This window comes from Colias croceus, chromosome 30, assembly GCF_905220415.1.
Source record: "Colias croceus chromosome 30, ilColCroc2.1".
Taxonomy (NCBI): Eukaryota; Metazoa; Arthropoda; class Insecta; order Lepidoptera; family Pieridae; genus Colias; species Colias croceus.
The window spans coordinates 421,849-442,999 of record NC_059566.1 but is presented as its reverse complement, the minus strand read 5'-3'; the positions used below and the strand labels follow the sequence as shown (position 1 = coordinate 442,999).

Sequence of the window (21,151 nt, the reverse complement as noted above, 5' to 3'; positions counted from 1 at the left end):
ACTATTCAGCTTTATAATATTAGTATAGTAAAGATGCATTAAAATTTATTGTAACATTCAGGCCAAATAAATGAAAACTTTATTGACATAACGATGTCTTTTTCTAAAGGCCATTGACGTTTCTTTATTTATTTGGATTGCATTAAACAAGTGTTGAGTTAATTATTAATCTATACTAATATTATAAAGCTGAAGAGTTTGTTTGTTTGTATGAACGCGCTAATCTCAGGAACTACTGGTCCGATTTGAAAAATTATTTCGGTGTTGGATAGCCCATTCATCGAGGAAGGCTATAGGCTATATATCATCACGCTAAGACCAACAGGAGCGGGTTAAACCGCGGAGCGCAGCTCGTATTGGATATTAATTAAAATCACTCTATAGTCCCCTACAACCAGGCCTACCAACTTCATCATTACTTCGCTCAGCATCCTAAATATCAAACGCCTCCCAATCCCCCTGACCCCTTTCAACCCTTCCAACCCTACACTCACCCGATTCATCAGCACAGCCCTTCGGATCTCACGCACAGCGTCATACACAAGTCTAGACGCGTCTATAAAGTCATTCTCATCTAGACCACCGCCACCGCCTCCTCCAAGAGCAGATACTGCGGCGTCCACACGGACCGCGAATTTGGACATTACTGGAAGAGAAAAAGTGATATTATGTTTTTACACTGCACATTACTCTGAAAGTAACATGCTCATAAAAATCATCATCATCATCATTGGCCCATATACATTCCCACAGTTGGGACACGGGCCTCCTATGAGGGTACAGGCCATAATCCACCACGCTGGGCAAATATGTAACCGTATTCGCAAATGTAAACGAAACCAAACGTTTAATGTAATGTCAATCAATTTTAATATGATTTAATTTAAATTGAGACAACATTTGCATGCCTTAGGCCGGTTGCAGAGCTTCACCGAACATCAGTGCGTACGTCAGTCGCGCTTGTCATATTATGTATGGAAATACGCGTGCGTATGGTCGGTCTAGCTATGAACGGTTTTATGAATTCTAAAACATGAAGAACAATTAAAAATTTTTCATCTCTATGTACCGTGTTTTAGCAAATAAATATAATTTTATTTAATTTTTTACACTGTTACAATATAGAACCCATATCGACTACTAAAATCGTCTGAAATTCACGCAAACGACCAATGATGATGATGACGATCTATACTAATATTATAAAGCTGAAGAGTTTGTTTGAACGCGCTAATCACAGGAACTACTGATCCTATTTAAAAAATTATTTCGGTGTTAGATAGCTCATTTATCGAGGAAGTCGGTATAGCCGTTCCAGAGATCAGTCATTACAGTCAAACAGAACTTGTACAAAAAAAGTAATGAAAAAAGCAGCAATTTACTCCTTATTCCATCAGCCATCTGCCAGTGAAAGTTCTGCCAAAATCAGTGCAGCCGTTCCAGAGATCAATCGTAACAGACAAACAGAACTTTTACAAAAAAAAAATATTGAAATTTGCACCGTGTATGCGTCAATATGTGTTTAGTAAAATAGGTTATTACAATATTAAAAAAACAAACACACCAATTGTATTTATTTGTATAGATGTGACTTTTGTATGCGATTATTGATTTTAATTTCAATTGTTTTCATTTTAATTATAATACAAATATAATGAACTTCAGTGTAATACAATTTTGTTTCTCGCGAAAGTAAGATGTGTGACGTGTATTAAATGTGTTTATTATCAAAAGGTTAGTACTTTATATTGTAAACCGACATCAAAAAAAGGAGGATGTTCTCAATAAGGCAGTATTGTTATTTGATTGGTTTGGATGTTTATTTTTTTTTTAAATCTAGTGCCTTACAATTAGTCCTATTTAATTTTTGTCATGTTCTGACCGAAGTGAAATTAATATCACTACATAGTATAAAACAAAGTCGCTTTCTCTGTCCCTGTGTCCCTTTGTATGCTTAAATCTTTAAGGCCGAGATTCATAGATCGCACTTTAACTTTACTTTGATGGAAAGATCTACTTTCAACCAAAAATATATTTCTTAGTCGTGTCAAGCTCATCTTTACTTTCCAGAAACTATACTTTACTTAGTAAAGGCTAAGGAGCCGATAATCATGACTTTGGTCTCAAAGTAAACTTTACATGACTATGCGTATAAATCATGTAGGCCTTCATTTTAAACCAATTTCCTAGAACAGAAACACATTTTAATATGGTTGGGTTATAGATCGAAACGTCATGTCGAGTAACATTTTTTTGTTGATGTGTTGATCGTTGCATTGTTTCGTTTGTCTTATAACATTATTATAATATTTTTCTGACGAATTTTGCGGTGTCTACCAGTTTTTGATATTTCTGCTATAATCTTCCTACATAATGGTTTTTTTTCTAAACATTTCATTTTTGATATAAAATAATAATGTTATTATTATATATAATATGTTTTTTTATGGAAATATAACTTAATTTAATAATATTATGTTCTCATAACATAAATTATGCGTATAAAGTAACAGTTACACGTCTTACCCTGTACTTTACTTTGGGGCCGTACTTTTCTAAGGAAAGTCAAGTAATTCTCTCTGAAATTAAATATGTTGAAAGTAAACTTCGGCCATACAAAGTTTACTTTGTGAAGACTCTTTTGCTCTAAAGTAAAGTCACGATTGTGAATCTGGGCCTATAACTACGCAACGGATCTTGATGCGGTTTTTTTAAATAGATAGACTCTATCTGATAGAGTGATTCAAGAGGAAGGTTTAAGTATATAATTCATTAGGTTTTGGGAATAGGAAATCGTCCGCCTATAGATGATTCACATCAAAACATTAAAGATCATAAAATGCAATTTCAAACAAGTGTTTTTAACGTATTTATTTATAGAGTTCACATGAAAATATTATTGATACAGTTGTCTCGAGTTCATTTAACATTTAATTAACTTTATTTATATACTAGACTGTGCCCCGCGGCTTTACCCGCATTGCATCGCTCCTCTTTGCCTGTGTGATGATGCCTTCCTCGATAAATGGACTATCTAACAATGCAATGATTTTTCAAATCAGACCCGTGTTTCCTGAGATTTGTGCGTTCAAGTAAACAAACACACAAACCAGCTTTATAATATTTGAATAGACGGAGAAGTGGATTGTTTGTCCGTTTGTTATAAGGGAACGTGTTGTATATTGAACGTATACATATTTTTTTAATTTAACACACAAATACCAACCAGTAATATTATAAAAGCTGAAGAGTTTGTTTGAACGCGCTAATCTCGGGAACTACTGGTCCGATTTGAAAAATTGTTTTATGTTAGATAGCCCATTTATCCGGGAAGGCTATAGGCTATATATTATCATCACGCTAAGACCAACAGGAGCGGAACAATGCGGGTGAAACCGCGAGGCACAGCTAGTATCCAATAAAGTCGGTTAAAAAACTTAAAAACACAATCGACCTTGTGTGTCTCATAAATAATCAAAATATAGTGATCGAAGATTCATATTTCGACATCACACAGCACCAAGGTTGAGGTCGGGTCACTGAATCTTAAAATTGGTCGTAAAAATTTATTAATATACTGCCTTTATTATGAATAATGAATAAAAATAATAATTTAAAAATTGTCATCGTTGAATTAAATTAAAAATATTTTACATTATGTATTTTAAAAATTGTCATCGTTGAATTAAATTAAAAATATTTTACAGTATTAAATCACTTCACTACAGAGTATAAAACAAAGTCGCTTTCTCTGTCCCTATGTATGCTTAAGTCTTTAAAACTACGCAAGGGATTTCGATGCGGTTTTTTTAATAGATAGAGTGATTCAAGAGGAATGTTTTAGTATATAATTAATTAGACAAAGCGATCGAAGCCGCGGGTAAAGTATATAATATTATATAAAAGTCACTTGTTCAGACTTCGCCTGGAGATAAAAACGAAATGTAATCGCAATAAAAAAAAAAAACATTTTTTGAATCACAACAAACAATTTAATATATTCTCCTCATATTTTATTAGTGGTCTGTGTTTTCAACAAACATCCGTCACACGCAAAAAATGTGATTTTTTTGTTGTAAAAAATATTTAAAGTAGGTACATAATAAAAATATTTAAAAGTCAAACAGTTTTTTTAGTTAATCCTAAAAAAACAAACATATCAATATTTATTGCTTATACATAATATTATTTTAAACAAAGACAAAAAATCCTACTAGGTAATATTATAAATGCGAATGTTTGTGAGGACCTATTTATTTATTTATTTATTGACACAGAATCATTCTTTGTACTTACAGTAATAATACCAAAGCATACATAGATTGTATATTTGTTACTCTTTATGTATGTTTGTCCTATGTATGTTTGTTACTCTTTCACGCAAATACTTCATACTACTGAACCGATTACAATGAAATTTATCACACATATAGAGTGTAACTTGGATTAACACATACGATAGTTTTATCCCGGTAATCCCACGGGAACGAGAACGATACGGGTTTTTCTTTGAAAACGCGGGCGAAGCCGCGGGCGGAAAGCTAGCATACATATATTATATGCTTTTTGTCATAAATTAATAAAAAATTGACATAATATTACTAAAAGCCTGTGTCAAGGCGATCATGTGACGCGTCACATAACGGTATGCGACGTTTGTCATTAAATATAGCGTCATCTGGACCATCAATCTTAATATATATAAATCTCGTGTCACAATGTTTGTCCTCAATGGACTCCTAAACCACTTAACCGATTATAATAAAATTCGCACACCATGTGCAGTTCGATCCAACTTGAGAGATAGGATAGTTTAAATCTCAAATCGTTTTAGAGAAAGCGGGCGAAGCCGCGGGCGGTAAGCTAGTTTATTATAGACTAGCAGCTCCGCGCGGTTTCACCCCCGTGGCACCACTCCTGTTGGTCGTAGCGTGATGGTATATAGCATATAGCCTTCCTCGATAAATGGGCTATCTAACACCGAAAGAATTTTTCAAATCAGACCAGTAGATCCCGAGATTAGCGCGTTCAAACAAACAAACTCTTCAGCTTTATAATATTAAGTATAGACTAGCTTTCCGCCCGCATCTTCGCCCGCGTTTTCAAAGAAAAAACCCGCATAGTTCCCGTTCCCGTGGAATTTCCGGGATAAAACCTATCCTATGTGTTAATACAAGTTACCCTCTATCGGTGTGCTAAATTTCATTGTAATCGGTTCAGTAGTATTTGCGTGAAAGAGTAACAAACATACACATACATCCCCACAAACTTTCGCATTTATAATATTAGGAGGACTAATAAATATTAGTAGGAAGGATAGGATAGATGTCAAATCAAATAAAAAGAGCGTATGTGCCGAGCACACGTGTCAGAAGTGAAACTTCTTTGGCAAAATGCCAAAATCGTCGCCTCGCTCCATGACGTGACGGTATTGCCATGACGCGACCTTGGAATTTTACCCTCAACAAACCAAAACAAAATTGAGAACCTTCTTCGTTTTTTGGTGTCTTGCCATTAATGGTCCTATTTAAATGTTTATTTCTGACATCTCGAAGGCGATTTTTTTGTTTTTTTTTTTAATAATTTTCTAAACAGTAAGTAGGTAGGTATATTTTTTTTGGTAGGTAAGTAGGAAGGTACATTTTTTTCAAGTCAGTTAAATATAAATATGACCAAAATTTTCAAGTGTGAGTTTCGCAACGATGCAAAAATCGTATCTTATCAAACGAATCCAACGAGCATGCTCTTGAACCACTTGAAGACAATATCGATATATCTATATTCTATAACTTCACTACATAGTATAAAACAAAGTCGCTTTCTCTGTCCCTATGTCCCTTTGTATGCTTAAATCTTTAAAACTACGCAACGGATTTTGATGCAGTTTTTTTCATAGATAGAGTGATTCAAGAGGAAGGTTTTAGTATATAATTTATTAGGTTTTAATCAAAGAGGGCGAAGCCGCGGGCGGTAAGCTAGTAATATTACAAAGCTGAAAAATGTTTCTTTGTTTGAACGCGCTAATGTCAAGAACTACTTGAATGGTCCGATTTGAAAAATTCTTTCGGTGTTAGATAGCCCATTTATCGAGGAAGGCTATAGGCTATTAATGATCACGTAAAGACCAATAGGAGCGAAGCGATGTGGGTAAAACAGCAGGGCGCAGCTAGTATATAAATAAAGTTAATTAAATGTTAAATGAACTCCAGACAACTGTATCAATATTATTTTCATGTGAACTCTATAAAAAAAAGACGTGTGGCACTCGGGGACTGCCGCGGTAAAGCTATTGCATAGCATGCCTTCAAGCCACACCTCCGAGCCCGTCGGAGTGGGGAGCGTGAGGTTTTTTCGTTACGGAATTTCTCGATTCGGTCCCCGCTCTCAAGGCGATAGAAGCAATGTAATTGCTTAAAAATATGTTAAAACACTTGTTTAAAACTGCATTTTGTGATCTTTAATGTTTTCATGTGAAACACGTAAAACCGATTTGTGGCGGAGCGGAGCAATGCGGGTAAAACCGCGAGCTAGTAGTAGTAATAAATATAATAATATAGTAACAAAATATGATACGTATGTAGTAATATGATACGAGTGTAGATCGTATATCTTTAAAATTATTGACACATCTTACTAAGTACTAGCTTGCTTGAATGCGCCAATCTCCTGATCCACGGGACCGATTTGGAAAATCATTTCACTATTAGATAGTCCATTAATCGAGGAAGGCAATGCGGGTAAAACCGCGGCACACAGTTTTTAAGCTATTGCATAGCTTCTATCGCGGGCCTTGAGCGCGGGGACCGAATCGAGAAATTCCGTAACGAAAAACCTCACGCTCCCCACTCCGACGAGCGGAGGTGTGGCTTGAAAGTGTGGAGGAAGGAAGGTGGAATTCCTCCATCGAAAAAAGAGGTTTCCCGACCAGTCTACTCGACTGGCCGGCCGTTATAGCCCCAATGGATGATGTCGGAAAGTTTTATATATAGCTCTGTACCGAAAAAATTTCGCTTGCGCGATTCAGAGCGAGGTGTCGCTACAAAGGCATAGCATGCAATAGCTTTACCGCGGCAGTCCTCGAGTGCCACACGTCGTTTTTTTTATTATATTAGTTTTTAACTATAATCAACTTTAGTTAAGGAAGTGCGGGTATTCCAGATTTTCTTCTAAACTTATCAATAACTGACTTTATAAAAATATTATTGTTTTTTATTGTATTGTACGGAGTTTCTTGTCGGGTCTTCGTAGGCACTGCTTTCCGAATCGGTGGTAAATGGTAAAACTACGTTATGACGATTCAAAAGTGCTTCTACTAGAAGTCTTATTGAATAATTAAATGTTTTAGTTTATCAAATCCATACTAATATTATATATAAATGCGAAAGTAACTCTGTCTGTCTGTTATTCAATCACGCCTTAACTACTGAACGAATTTTCATGAAATTTGGTATGGAGATATTTTGATACCCGAGAAAGGTCATAGGCTACTTTTTACCCCGGAACATAGGAAAGGTTTTATTCCGGAAATCCCACGGGAACGGGAACTATGCGGGTTTTTCTTTGACTGCGCGGGCGATGCCGCGGGTGGAAATCTAGTGTAAAATAAATCAACCTATTACCCCACCATTCAAACTTAAATCTGCCTATCTTTAAGAGCCCTCTTCACAATGGGCAGCGTTGGGCGTGTAGAAGCAATCACGATAGTCTAGAGGGCCTAAATGTCTATAATCGACCGACATTGTAGATACATAAGTAAGGGCGGCCAACGTCGACGATCACTTGTTGAGCCAACGCTGCCCATTGTGTAGAGGACGCGTTATTTTTTAGCCCTATCTTTATATACCTAATCACGACACTTAATCTTATCACGCCAACCCATCTTTAGCGACCAGACCATCTTCCATTCACCACCATGCTACCGTTCGTGCTGTTCCTACTATTCGCTGCTGTGGAGGCGAGGCTCCGTTTGGACCCTTTGGTCGACACTAAGCAGGGCCTGATAAAGGGATTACGAGCTGACGATGGAGACTATTCCATGTTCCTGGGCATTCCCTACGCTGTGGTCGATGGCGATAATCCTTTTGGGGTGAGTTTGAGCCAATTTTTGAGCTATTAACATGCTTAATGCAATTTAGTCATTTTTAACACGCTTGTATTAGCTTCACTTACATGTTCGTATGTAACCGATTCCTTAAAATTCGACTGATTAACTTGAAAGGGTGATAGTGGTAGTTACTTTGAAAGCCCAAACGGTGATAGATTGCTAGTGATAGGTGATCATAAAAATAAACATGAATGTCCATAAAAACAAATATCTTTTTTAATAATATATCTTCTTCTAATCGATCGATTATAAGCGACTAGCAGTGCCGCGCGGTTTCACCCGCATAGCTCCGCTCCTGTTGGTCTTAGCGTGATGATATATAGCCTATAGCCTTCCTCGATTCTAACACCGAAAGAATTTTTCAAATCGGACCAGTAGCTCTAGAGATTAGCGCGTTCCAACAAACAAACAAACTCTTCAGCTTTATAATATTAGTATAGATAATACGGTTCTCATTATCGATCATTTGAACAGGAAATAATATAATTTAATAAATTTATCCCATTGCAATATATAATTTATATTTTTTACATAACTTGCACAAAAAATATAAGAAAAAAAGATAACTAGATGCGATTTCGCAACTCCGATAAAAGATCACGTATTTGTAACTATCAGTTTAAGATAAATATCAAGGTTAAAATACTTAAGAAAATACTTAGTTAAGCAGTTTTATTTTATTATTTTTCCCCTATATATTGTGAATAGTTTGTGACTAAAAATGTTTATATGGTATAAGGACATGATCGACATGAAGGGAATTTTATTGCCATATTAATTACAATAAGTACAGGAATAAAACAAACATATGTAGATGAAGTTTAAAGTGCTTTATCATTACGTGGCATATATTATGCACTAGCTGTTCCCCGCGGTTTTACCCGCATTGCTCCGCTCCTGTTGGTCTTAGCGTGATGATATATCGCCTATAACCTTCCTCGATAAATGGGCTATCTAACACAGAAAGAATTTTTAAAATCGGACCAGTAGTTCCTGAGATTAGCGAGTTTAAACAAACAAACAAACACTTCAGCTTTATAATATTAATATAGATTATCACTACATACACATTACACATAGTATAAAAACAAAGTTGAATCCCACTGTATGTCTGTCCATATGTCTGCTTAGATTTTTAAAACTACGCAGTGGATCTAGATGCGTTTTTTAAGATAGAATGAATTTCACATTCATTAAAATCGCTACATATTAAACTCGTGATAAAATAATAAAAACCGCTGCACCGATTTTCATTTTGTTTTCAGTTTTAATATTCGTTAAAACTTGCGTATACATTGACACCAAATAACATCAATAGTATACGTTACTATTTTTTTAAGATAATATAATATTATTCCCTTGAATAACACAATAAATAATCTTGATATAAATTTTTTTTTATTCTCGTCCCGCCAATAGTGATCTTTTTGCTGACGCCAAGTTTGTTATACTCTATTTTACCTGTAAATAGTTCTAACAACAACTTTTAAAGTGTTAAATAAATAAATAATCCTCCCCAGGTAGCACAACCGCACCCTCAATTCGAAGAAGTCTTCGAGGCGTACGACGACTCAGCCATATGTCCCCAAGTCGAGGAGTTCGACCACTCCATTGTTGGTACATTAGACTGCTTACACTTGAACATTTACGTTCCAAACAAGGCCAGTTCCCGACACCGTATGCCCGTACTCGTCTGGATACATGGCGGTGGCTTCGAGATTGGATTCTCTGGCCGATATCTATATGGTCCAAAGTACATAGTGCGCAATGACGTCATTCTAGTAACCTTAAACTACCGTTTAGGTCCGTATGGTTTCATGTGCTTGGACACGCCAGATGTACCAGGCAATCAGGGCTTGAAGGATCAAGTATTAGCGCTAAAATGGATCAAGGCGAATATCGAAGAGTTTGGTGGTGATATCAATAAGATTACTGTGTTCGGAGAAAGCGCTGGCGCTGCGTCTGTTGAATACCATTTGGTATCGAACAATGAGAGGCTTTTCAACCAGGCTATATTGCAAAGCGGGTCTGTGTACAGCGGTTGGTCTATCAAAGACTCTGATAGTTCTGTACCGTCTAAACTGGCCAAACAGCTCGGCTTCGAAACCGACAGTATTGACGAAGCATTAGCCTTCTTGAAGAAGACAGACGTGAAACTAGTCATAGCTGCTGCGAACGAAATATCTCTTAAATTCCGTCCTTGCGTCGAACACGAGTTCGAAGGTGTCGAGAGCTTCCTGACACGCCATCCCGTGAACGTAGAACAAGTAGCTAAAGCCAAGAACATGGCCATACTGAGCGGTTACAATAACCACGAGTATCTACTCCAATACGTGGAAAAACCAGAAGAGTACTACACTACCAACGATCCGTTCGACGCTTTGCTACCCTTAATCTTCAACGTGGAAGACTTGAACGGCCGAGAGCAGCTGGTCCGCCGTTTCTACATCGGAGATAACGCAATCAGCCAGCAAATGAAGTGGAACATAATCAATTTCTACTCCGACTTCTCCATCAATCATCCCGTGCAACGCAGCGTGGAAAGATTTATCAACAGCAACGCTAAGAAGGTGTACCACTACATATTTTCGTATAATGGCGGTCGGAACTTTGTGAAGAAGCGTGCCAACGTCACTATTGGAGGAGCGGCTCATGCTGACGAGTTGGGATATCTGTTCGACATGACTATCTTTGATAAGGACGTGAGTGAAGAAGACCAGCTCATCGTGGACAGGATTACTGAATTGTGGACCAATTTTGTTAAGCACGGGTAAGATTATAATGTATTTTAAAATCAATTAAATCAATCAAATGTATTTTAAAATCAAAAAAAGTACATTGAACTAACCTATCTCTTTTGGACAATGTTATCCAAGTACCTAGAAATCTTACATTCCTAAATCGTAAGATCGTCTTTACTACCTCACCCTTATTTCTCACACCTACGAAACCATTCACACGACAATTTATTGCACGACGATGCGAAGCATCAGAGAGCCTCATTTTAATTTTTATTTCAGCAACCCAACGCCAGAAACCTCCGACCTCATCCCTACCATCTGGCCAGCGGTCACAAAGGACAGTCTCAACTATATGAACATCAACACTATGGTTCATTTGGGTACTAGGCCTTATTCTAACCGTCTCGCGTTCTGGGACCTTTTCTACGACACGAATAAACAAGCTGTACGGGGTTATGATAATTGAAGACTGCAGATTCTGGCATTGAGAATAAGAAGCTGATAAAGTCAGGATGAATTTAGAGTCATTGGTATTTAAAATTGTTTTCTTAAAGTATACTAGCTGATAAAGACTTGATGCAATTTGACATCAACATTGTTGGATTTTCAAACATATACAGGGTGTCCCACTGTTGGTATACTAAGCTCAAAGGAGGGTTATAGTTTTGCATACGCTGAGTACGTAAAAAATACTTATAAAATTCCAGACACATTTGTTTTTTTAAATATGAATTCTTAACTCTTTGTACCACCCCTAACAAGCATTCCGCCCAATTTTGCCACCCGCACGTGAGCTATTGTTTAAGATTATGTTTTCATAGACAGAATGCTCACAGTAGCGAAGCAGTATATGCCGGCTGCGCGAAGCTAGAGAAGAAAACATTGATTACAGGAAAAATTTAGCAAAAAAATTTTGACGTAATTTTGTTATGTATTTTTTACGTTATCAGTGTATGCAAAACTACCTTCCTTCCTTGTCCCTTCGCGCTTAGTATACCCATAGTGGGACATCCTGTACTTTAAGATTTTTGCTGAAGACAGAAAGCATGGTGTATGTTAGAAATTATTATTTATTTTGCGTCACGTGAAAATAATATATTATGCCAGTCAGTTTGAATTATTTGTTATTTAATAATTTACAAATTTATGTGATTTACGAAATTATATAAGATTAATTTAAGGAAACAACCAAGTTATGTTAACATTGTTTAAATAAACTATTTATAAACAAAATTGTGTGTTTTATTTTTTAGTCCCTTGTCCGCAATAGCAATCCGATCATTTTTCGTGTAAGTTACATTAAAATTGAAATTGGATTTTGACTGACAAACATAAATACAGACGAAAAATAAATTCCAAACATTATTTATGTAATTTAAAGATCCCAGTTAACATTCGACTCTATATAATTCTATAACTGTTTTTTGACAAAAAAAATAGTCTATTGTTCTCTGAGGTTCTTCTGTATCTAAATAGCAAAATAATTAAGTGAACTATAGCAATAGCCATATTATTCGTATCATCACTACTAATATATTACCTACTAGCTTCCGCCCGCGACTCCGTCCGCGCGGAAAAATGAAGATTTATTTTTTTCTACGTAATTTTCCGGGATAAAAAGTATCCTATTTTATGCTCAAGATAATAAGGTATAATTATACCAAGTTACATCGAAATCGAACCGTTAGTTTTCACGTGATGCCTGAACATACAGACAGACAGACAGACAAAAACTTTTTTAATCACATATTTCGGTTTGGTATCGATCCAGTAACACCCCCTGCTATTTATTTTTTCAATATTTTCAATGTACAGAATTGACCCTTCTACAGATTTATTATATGTATAGATAAATGCGAAAGTAACTCTGTCTGTCTGTCTGTCTGTTACGCTTTCCCGCTTAAACCCCTCAACCGATTTTGATGAAATTTGGCACAGACAATCTTTAGACCCTGAGAAAGAACATAGGCTACCTTTTATCAAAACACCACCTTCGCGGGCGAAGCCGCGGGCGGAAGCTAGTCAATAATATGAGCACATACATGTAGTTCAGATGAAGATATTTTCAACACACTCAAACAATAAAATATTTCCAACAAGACATGCATTTTTTCCTCTTGACATTATTTCCTTACGCAACATAACCTTTAAAAATGGCATACACATTATGTATGGTGTCCTAACTAATATTTTTATGAATATATTAAATTTATATCTATTGTTTAAACTGCTGAATCGATTTCGGTGAAACAACACTATTAATCATGGTAAAAGTTATTCCCACATTATGTGAGTATGAACGTTTTTAAAACCATTTAAATTCCAAGTATTTGTAAAGTTAGCAATTGGCTATATTATACAGGGTTACTTGTAAAACATCGGCAACCTCGCAGGACAAGATAGCTAACATCATAAGCAAAAACATTTGTTCTACGACTTTTGATAATTTGTTAGATTTTATTTTCATACAAAAATAAATATTCATTTAATTTTCCGTTTGAATATTATAAACTCTACGCCTCCCAAAAATTACGTAAACAAGAAACGAACGAGAGGTGGAAGGGGGCGTCGCGTCGTCCATCCGATAATGAATAGAACATAGACTTACAAATGTTAGGAGAGTACAATAAAAGTTTAAAAATCATTTAAAAATAATTTATTGCGTTATGCCAAAAGTCGTAGAACAAATGTTGTTACTTATGATGTTAGCTATCTTGTCCTACGAGGTTGCTGGTGTTTTTCAAGTAACCCTGTATATACTAATAAATGGTTTAAAAAAGTATGTATGAAATCTACACTAATATTATAAAGGTATCAATACTAGGGAAGGAACAGGGGCCTTAGACAAAGTAACAATTACAAAACGATAACGAAGTTAGAAATCGCAAAAATGTATGGGATTGACATTAGATAGACCACGTGATCTAACGCGGCGTATGTCAATCCCATACATTTTTGCCTTTTTTCTAACTTCGTTATCGTTTTGTAATTGTTACTTTGTCTAAGGCCCCTGGTCCCTTTAATACTTTATTTTTGCAAACGAAACTCCACTGAGAGTCCGGTCTATTTGACCTATTGTTATATAATGTAAATGGCATGCATACTTCTTTTATTTTTTTTTATCGTTGTAATTTTCATATTGTTTTGTTCTATGCATGTTACTTTGTTGCTTTTTCTTTGTATGTTTTATTTTTATTTTTTGTGTGTTGGATTAAATGTTTTTTCTTTCTTTCTTTCTTTCTTTCAATACAGGTTATACCTAGTAAGGGGGCCTGAACCTCAATCCAATATGACAAACTTATGTATTAATTCAAATAAAGATTTTATTTATTTAAAGCTGAATAGTTTGTTTGTTTGAACGCGCTAATCTCATGCACTACCGGTCCGATTTGAAAAATTTTTTCTGTGTTAGATAGCCCATATGAGGCTATAGCCTTCCTCGATATGTGGACTCATAGTCCATGATGATAATATATTTATAGCCATGCTCAGACCAATAGGTGCGAGTAAAACCGTGAGGCACAGCTAGTATTATCTAAAACTCTTACGCAAAATTGTAAGTAAAAATCTATCTCAATACATTTTCAGTGAAATATTTTGATAAGATATTGATAACTAGGTATGATCAAATAATCTTAAGCTACTTGTCATTCTTCAAAGATAAAATTTCCGATGATCGTTTTTGTTGGTTATTGCATCACTTTGGAACGGCTGGATCCATTTTGATATACTTTACTTTTGTTTAGATATCTAACGTATGTATATGTGAATTCTTTGGCATAACGTTTTGTCAAAATCCTTGTTTAGTTTTTTCAACTCGACCTTAAAACTATTTTTTTATTTTTTGTTCAGTTTGCTTTTGAATATTTAAAAGAGGCTTTTTATTCTTTAAAATTATAATTTACTAATTAATTTTTAAGATTCATTTTTATTATATAAAGAAGACTAGCTGTGCCCCGCGGTTTTACCCGCACTGCTCCGCTCCGGTCGGGCTTAGCGTGATGATATATAGCCTATATCCTGCCTCGACAAATGGACCATCAAACACAGAAAAAAATTTCACTTCGGACCAGTAGTTCCTGAGATTAGCGCGTTCAAACAAACAAACTCCTCAGACTTATTATAAGTTATAAACAAAGCGGGTGAAACCGCGGGCGGAAAGCTAGTAAATAATAAATTTTAAAACGCGTGGGTGTATTAATACTTTATGGCCGGACAATACATATTTATCTTGCGTATTGAAATTTCTTTTTCGGCTTCAAGGTTTTGATAAAAAAAATATAATATATGTTATGATGAAGAATTTTTTGGGGGCATCCCTTATTCGTCTACATCACTACGTAGTATAAAACAAAGTCGCTTTCTCTGTCCCTATATCCATATGTATGCTTATTGCCTACATCTTTAAAACTACGCAACGGATTTTGATGCTGATTTTTTTAATAGATAGCGTGATTCTCGAGGAAGGTTTTAGTATACAATTTATTAGGTTTTAGACAGAGCAGGCGAAGCTGCAGGCGGAAAGCTATTATATACTATGATAATAAACAGCTGAAGAATTTGTTTAAACGCGCTAATCACAGGAACTACTGGTCCGATTTGAAACACTATTTCTGTGTTAGATAGCCCATTTATCGAGGAAGGCTATAGGCTATATATCATCACGTTTAGACCAACAGGAACGGAGCAATGCGGGTAAATCCGTACGGCACAGCTAATATATAATGACCCAAAAAAGACGATCCATCAATACTTGTACGTAGGTCACCAAAAAAGCACAGAGTGCGTGACCTTAGCAGTATAGTAAGTATATATATGGGCACTGGGTCATGTCACAGTATAGTCGTGTACCAGATACCCTAGTGACAACATGGTTGGTTCATTTTCTTTTTTTACGAGTGATTTTAATTATTTAAGCGAGTTTTTAAGTGGGTTTATTTCGAGTGTAAATATTGATTGATTTATTTAAACTAAATTCATTATTTACTTGTCCCTTGTGGGCACAATACTTGCATTTTTTAATCGTTTTAAACCGGGATTTATTTTGTTGACGAGTGTTATATCATATAGGAGATCATCGGTTATTGAAATGAGTTTAAAATTAGGTTTGGTGTTGTTTATTTTTATAAGATTCATTATTTTTCTATTGTGCATTACCTATTTGCAAATTTTTGACCATTTTAAATTTGTACGATCAGTAGTTTAAATAACATATTATTTTAAAATTTTAAGCAAAAATACAAAGCAAGACTGTTTATCATCCGAATTAGTCCACACTCTTAGTGAAACGCGAGTGATTTTTACATTTTAATGTGCAATTTATTCCTAAATTAATGTTTAACTTTAATTCTAAGAACTGATTTAAAATATTATAATGTGTGGTACTCTTATAAAATATTTTTAATCGAAATCTATCTCTTTACTAAACTCAATCAAAACTTGCTTAGCCATCAATGTACGTCCGAAAAATATCCCCAAGTCCAATAATTATTGTTCACAAAAGCTAACATACCAATAAGTTATCGAGAATCGAACTTAAAAATAAACCAACTTAAATATAACTTATTTAACAATACCACGCTAATTTCAAGTAAGCCAAGTTATTACTTAAACCTAACTTACGCAACTTGTATATTAAATAAATAAAGCATCATGAATAAACAAAAAAAGATGAAATTTTAATGAAGCGAGCGTCTCACAAATGTCGAGGTTACATATTTGCGTGACCGTGTGGTTATAGGCACGAGCGGAGCGGATAGCGATTTTAATTTACTTTTTTTAGTTAGTATTTTAATAAGCAATCGATAATAGACTGCATGACTTTCATAATTGGATGCTTTTAAATAAGCATATTTTTTATTAATAAGAAGCCATATTGTATTTTAACTAGCATTTTTTAATGTTTGATTAGGCGAAATATGTAGTTTGATTAGATTTCGTGATTGTATGTTTTAACAAAAATAATTAAAACTAAGTAAGTGCTACATTTTAGAAATACTTCATGTAATAAGACCGGAATATAATTTAATTTGAAAACAATTCAATAGTTCAAAACAAGTGATAACTGCGTTAAAAACAACCGACTTCAAACTTGCACTTTGACAAAAATGCTCATAAAATAAAAACTACTTGGCCTATCCGAATAAATTTTTTATGGGACCAATTCGATACCATCCCGCATCGAACAAAAAACGAATCACGTAAATCGGTTCAGAAACCATGGAGTAATCGGTGTACATACATAAAAAAAAAAACATATCGGCCGAATTGATAACCTCCTCCTTTTTTTGAAGTCGGTTAAAAATAGTCTGATTCGATCAAATAAGTCAATTGATTGAAGAAATCATTCGAAATTGTTTTGAATGCCTATTAAACTACTGAACATACTATCATTCTTATAAATACCATTACTTTTAATTATCATAATTCATAACTTACTAAGTACTGATACGTATACGTATAGGTACTTAGTAAGTATGTATAAGTCCGTAAAAAAAAAATGTGTGCGTGTACTAGAGTACACACGTAAGAAGTGAAACTTAGGGATAAGAAAAAGTTGGCGCGTAACGCAAAAATGTCACGCCTACGGCCTAACGCAAAAATGTCACGCCTACGGCGTAACGCAAAAATGTCACGCCTACAGCGTAACGCAAAAATGTTACACTAAATTTTTGTCCAACCCCGATAAAGAAGTTTCACTTCAATAACAAATAATCCAAACTAACGAAAAATCGCTATCCGCTCCACACACACACACCCAAATTACCATCAACACTACTACACTTAAACACTATTGCATCAACCATTACGCCCGCTCATCTCAAAGGAAGCGAGAGGTCGACCGCCCGGGGCACCGTACATGGTGACCTTTGGGTGAACGGTATTGGAAAATATATATTTACGACATAAACATCGATAAGGCAAAGTTAAGTTAAATTATTCGGGTGTTGAAGGATCATTAGTATTATAATTACCTATATGGTTTTACAAAACTAAAAAATACTCTTAAACTCATGATATTATCGTAATTAATAGTAATGTCACCGATCCTTGATTAAACGTATGCTCTCGTTAAACGCTGGAAACAACCATCTCGTTACTTCCGGAAATACCAAAAGCCTTATACCATTTATACCCATGTTTTAAACTTGAATTGAAATTGAATAGATCGACTTTGAAGTTCTTTAATTTCTAAACTTGTTAAACACATTAAATAACAATCCCATTCGCGTTATTTATAAAAAATCCTATTTCTAAACATATACTCGCGATAAACACAAGAAATAACGATTCTTTCAATCCCCAGAAACATAAATTAGAGAAATAACGATTCATTCAATCCCCAGAAACATTAAACCCAAGAAATAACAATTATTTCAATCCCCAGAAACAAAAACGAAAGAAATAACCGCTCCTTTTAATCCACAGAAACTCCTGCTTATCTCTTGCCTAGTGGCGTTCGCTGCCGCCGACGTGTCTCACATCGTTGGACACAACGAGCGTAACGCTAACATTTTGAATCAAAATTTCGACGTGGGAGTAGAAGGGCAGTATCAGTGGGCGATTGAAACTGATAATGGGATATCTGCGCAAGCTAAGGGCGCTTTGAACAACCCACAAGCCGTAAGTATAGAAATCTATTAACTATACCACTCAAGTAGTAATAGAAAAGTCAGGAGGGCTATATGCTAAGATCCTGAAGCAGGATTTCGATTTGGGAGTAGAGGGACATTATCAGGGGGTAGTGGAGACTGATAATATTATATCTGCGCAAGCTAAGGGCGCTTTGAACAACCCACAAGCCGTAAGTATAGAAATCTATTAACTATACCACTCAAGTAGTAATAGAAAAGTCAGGAGGGCTATATGCTAAGATCCTGAAGCAGGATTTCGATGTGGGAGTAAAGGGACATTATCAGGGGGTGGTGGTGACTTATTATGGGTTATCTGCGCAAGCTAAGGGCGCTTTGAACAACCCACAAGCCGTAAGTATCGCAGACTGTTTACTATACCATTCCACTAGGAATAATAAGCCAAGTGAAGGGAATGCTAACATCCTGAAGCAGGATTTCGATGTGGGAGTAGAGGGACATTATCAGGGGGTGGTGGAGACTTATTATGGGTTATCTACGCAAGCTAAGGGCGCATTGAACAACCCATAAGCCGTAATTATTCATAACTATGTACTAAGCAAAGGGAATGCTAAGACCCTGAAGCAGGATTTCGATGTGGAATGAAATAAAATGTTGACTCGACTGTTTGTTATATACATGCAAAAATTTAAGTACCTATATCCAATATCCATGCAGCATTTTTTGACTTTAGCCTGGACATACATACAAAATTTCTAAAACTATATTTTTGGCTTCGATATCGAGGGTATATCACGCCCCAAGTATTCTTTTTCAAAAATATTCAATGTACACTTTTGACTTTCCTACGATTTTATTAAGTGTTCACTTTTTCCGATTTCACAGGAGAACCCATCCCAGATAGTGCAAGGCCAGGCGCAATGGAAATCCCCCGAGGGTGAGGTGGTGCAATTCGCGTACACGGCCGACGAGAACGGCTATCAAGTGCAGGTAAATAATAACGCGACTTTACACTTATTATGATCATCAAAGAACTACAACGTTACACGTGCATAGCTGTAGTGCATAGTCAGAATAAATCTATACTAATATTATAAAGCTGAAGAGTTTGTTTGTTTGAACGCGCTAATCTCAGGAACTACTGGTCCGATTTAAAAAAATTCTCTCGGTGTTAGATAGCTCATTTTTCGAGGAAGGCTATATATCATCACGCTAAGACCAACAGGAGCGGAGCAATGCGGGTGGAACCGCGGAGCACAGCTAGTGAAATATATTAATGATATTTTCCATTACAGGGCTCCCACGTGCCAACCCCACCCCCAGTACCAGAGGCCATTATCCGCTCGTTGGAATACATCAGAGCTCACCCACCAAAACCCGAAGCTTGATAACCGCCTATTTCCCTTAACCCACTTAATATTAACGGAAATATTCATTCCACTCAAATAATTACTCAAAAATTGAATTCTCAAATGGTACTCAAAGTTGAGTAACTCAAGTTTAGTTTAACTCAAAGTCGAGTAACTCAATTTTTTTGAGTGTCGGTTGAGGATTTAGTATTGTCACCAATGTTGTCATTCTAAGTGTTATTATAAGTGTATAGTGTTATTTTTATATACTTTTATAAAAATATTAATTATTTAAAAAATGCTGTCGTTTTATTGAACACCTCGATTATGATGTTTATTTATTTATTTATTTTAATTAGGCACACCAACAATAAATACATTTGACATTGATATAATTAACATTATTAATTAATTAATATTATGTACTTATCAATAAAAGGTGTACACAGCATTTATAAATTAAATAGAATTATTTATGAACATAACAGATAATTAATTACATTACAATATAAATATTTATTTTTTATTAGTGTTATCTATAATTAAGTATTTATAAAATTATTATTAATCGTTTTACAAATTATTATTAATCAAGCAATTAATAATTTTATGTTTGTATTGTGCAAGAGATCCAAAGAATATATCAAGGTCCGGTATAGAAGTGACAAATTGGTTATATGCTGCACACATTCGAGGCAATGGTGCTTGACGTACTAAATTAGTTCGGCTCACTGGTAAATCAAAGAGATTACTAATCGGTTTTCTGGGTAAATTAGACGGGATTCGAAAAGTGATACCAGAAACAATATCCTCACAGGTAGTTAAACCATTTACACAGTTAAAAAGAAATACCAAGTCGTGTAATTTACGGCGATCTCTTAACGTCATCATTTTGAAGTAATGTAAGCGCTCAGCATACGGACAACGATGTGAGATACCTGGGGAGGTAAAAGCCAAATGCCTAGTGAACGATCGCTGTATGGATTCTATGCGCTGCGAGTGCACGGCGTGATGGGGATTCCACACAACACATGCAAACTCGAGGTGACTCCGTACGAGTGCATTATATAAGGCAATTTTTGTTGATGCTTTAAAGGATGTAGCATTTCTTTTAATAAACCCAGTCATCCTTGCAGCTTTCTTAATTATTATATCAAGATGAGATGTAAGTTTGAGTTTACTATCCAAAGTTACACCCAGGTCGACAATTTCATGCTGGTGAAGAAGAGGAACATTGTCGATACTGTAAGTCGAATTAAATGGTACTTTTTTCCTTTTAGAAATTAAAGACTTTTTAACGGATTTTAAACGCGATTTAATCATTATATTATTTTCCCGACGTTTCGAACACTTTACAGCGAGCGT

The 21,151-nt window shown here is 35.4% G+C and overlaps 3 protein-coding genes across 3 annotated transcripts in view; 2 read left to right on the top strand and 1 right to left on the bottom strand.

The window, feature by feature from the left end:
- LOC123704749 (catenin alpha) overlaps nucleotides 1–21,151 on the bottom strand; it is a 51,946-nt gene that overhangs the window by 8,554 nt on the left and 22,241 nt on the right. Inside the window, exon 16 of the mRNA XM_045653220.1 lies at nucleotides 495–646. Within this exon, the coding sequence (XP_045509176.1) occupies nucleotides 495–646 (152 nt within the window). The remainder of the gene's footprint in view (nucleotides 1–494; nucleotides 647–21,151) is intronic.
- On the top strand, nucleotides 7,797–11,726 carry LOC123704747 (esterase FE4-like). The gene is made up of 3 exons (XM_045653217.1): nucleotides 7,797–8,086; nucleotides 9,625–10,874; nucleotides 11,125–11,726. Exons 1-3 carry the CDS (start codon nucleotides 7,913–7,915, stop codon nucleotides 11,309–11,311), a joined length of 1,611 nt encoding a protein of 536 aa, XP_045509173.1. The 5' UTR covers nucleotides 7,797–7,912; the 3' UTR covers nucleotides 11,312–11,726.
- On the top strand, nucleotides 15,627–20,117 carry LOC123704748 (larval cuticle protein LCP-17-like). Its single transcript, XM_045653219.1, has 4 exons — nucleotides 15,627–15,718; nucleotides 18,274–18,468; nucleotides 19,323–19,427; nucleotides 19,733–20,117. The coding sequence occupies exons 1-4, from the start codon at nucleotides 15,716–15,718 to the stop codon at nucleotides 19,823–19,825; spliced, it is 396 nt and encodes a 131-aa protein (XP_045509175.1). The 5' UTR covers nucleotides 15,627–15,715; the 3' UTR covers nucleotides 19,826–20,117.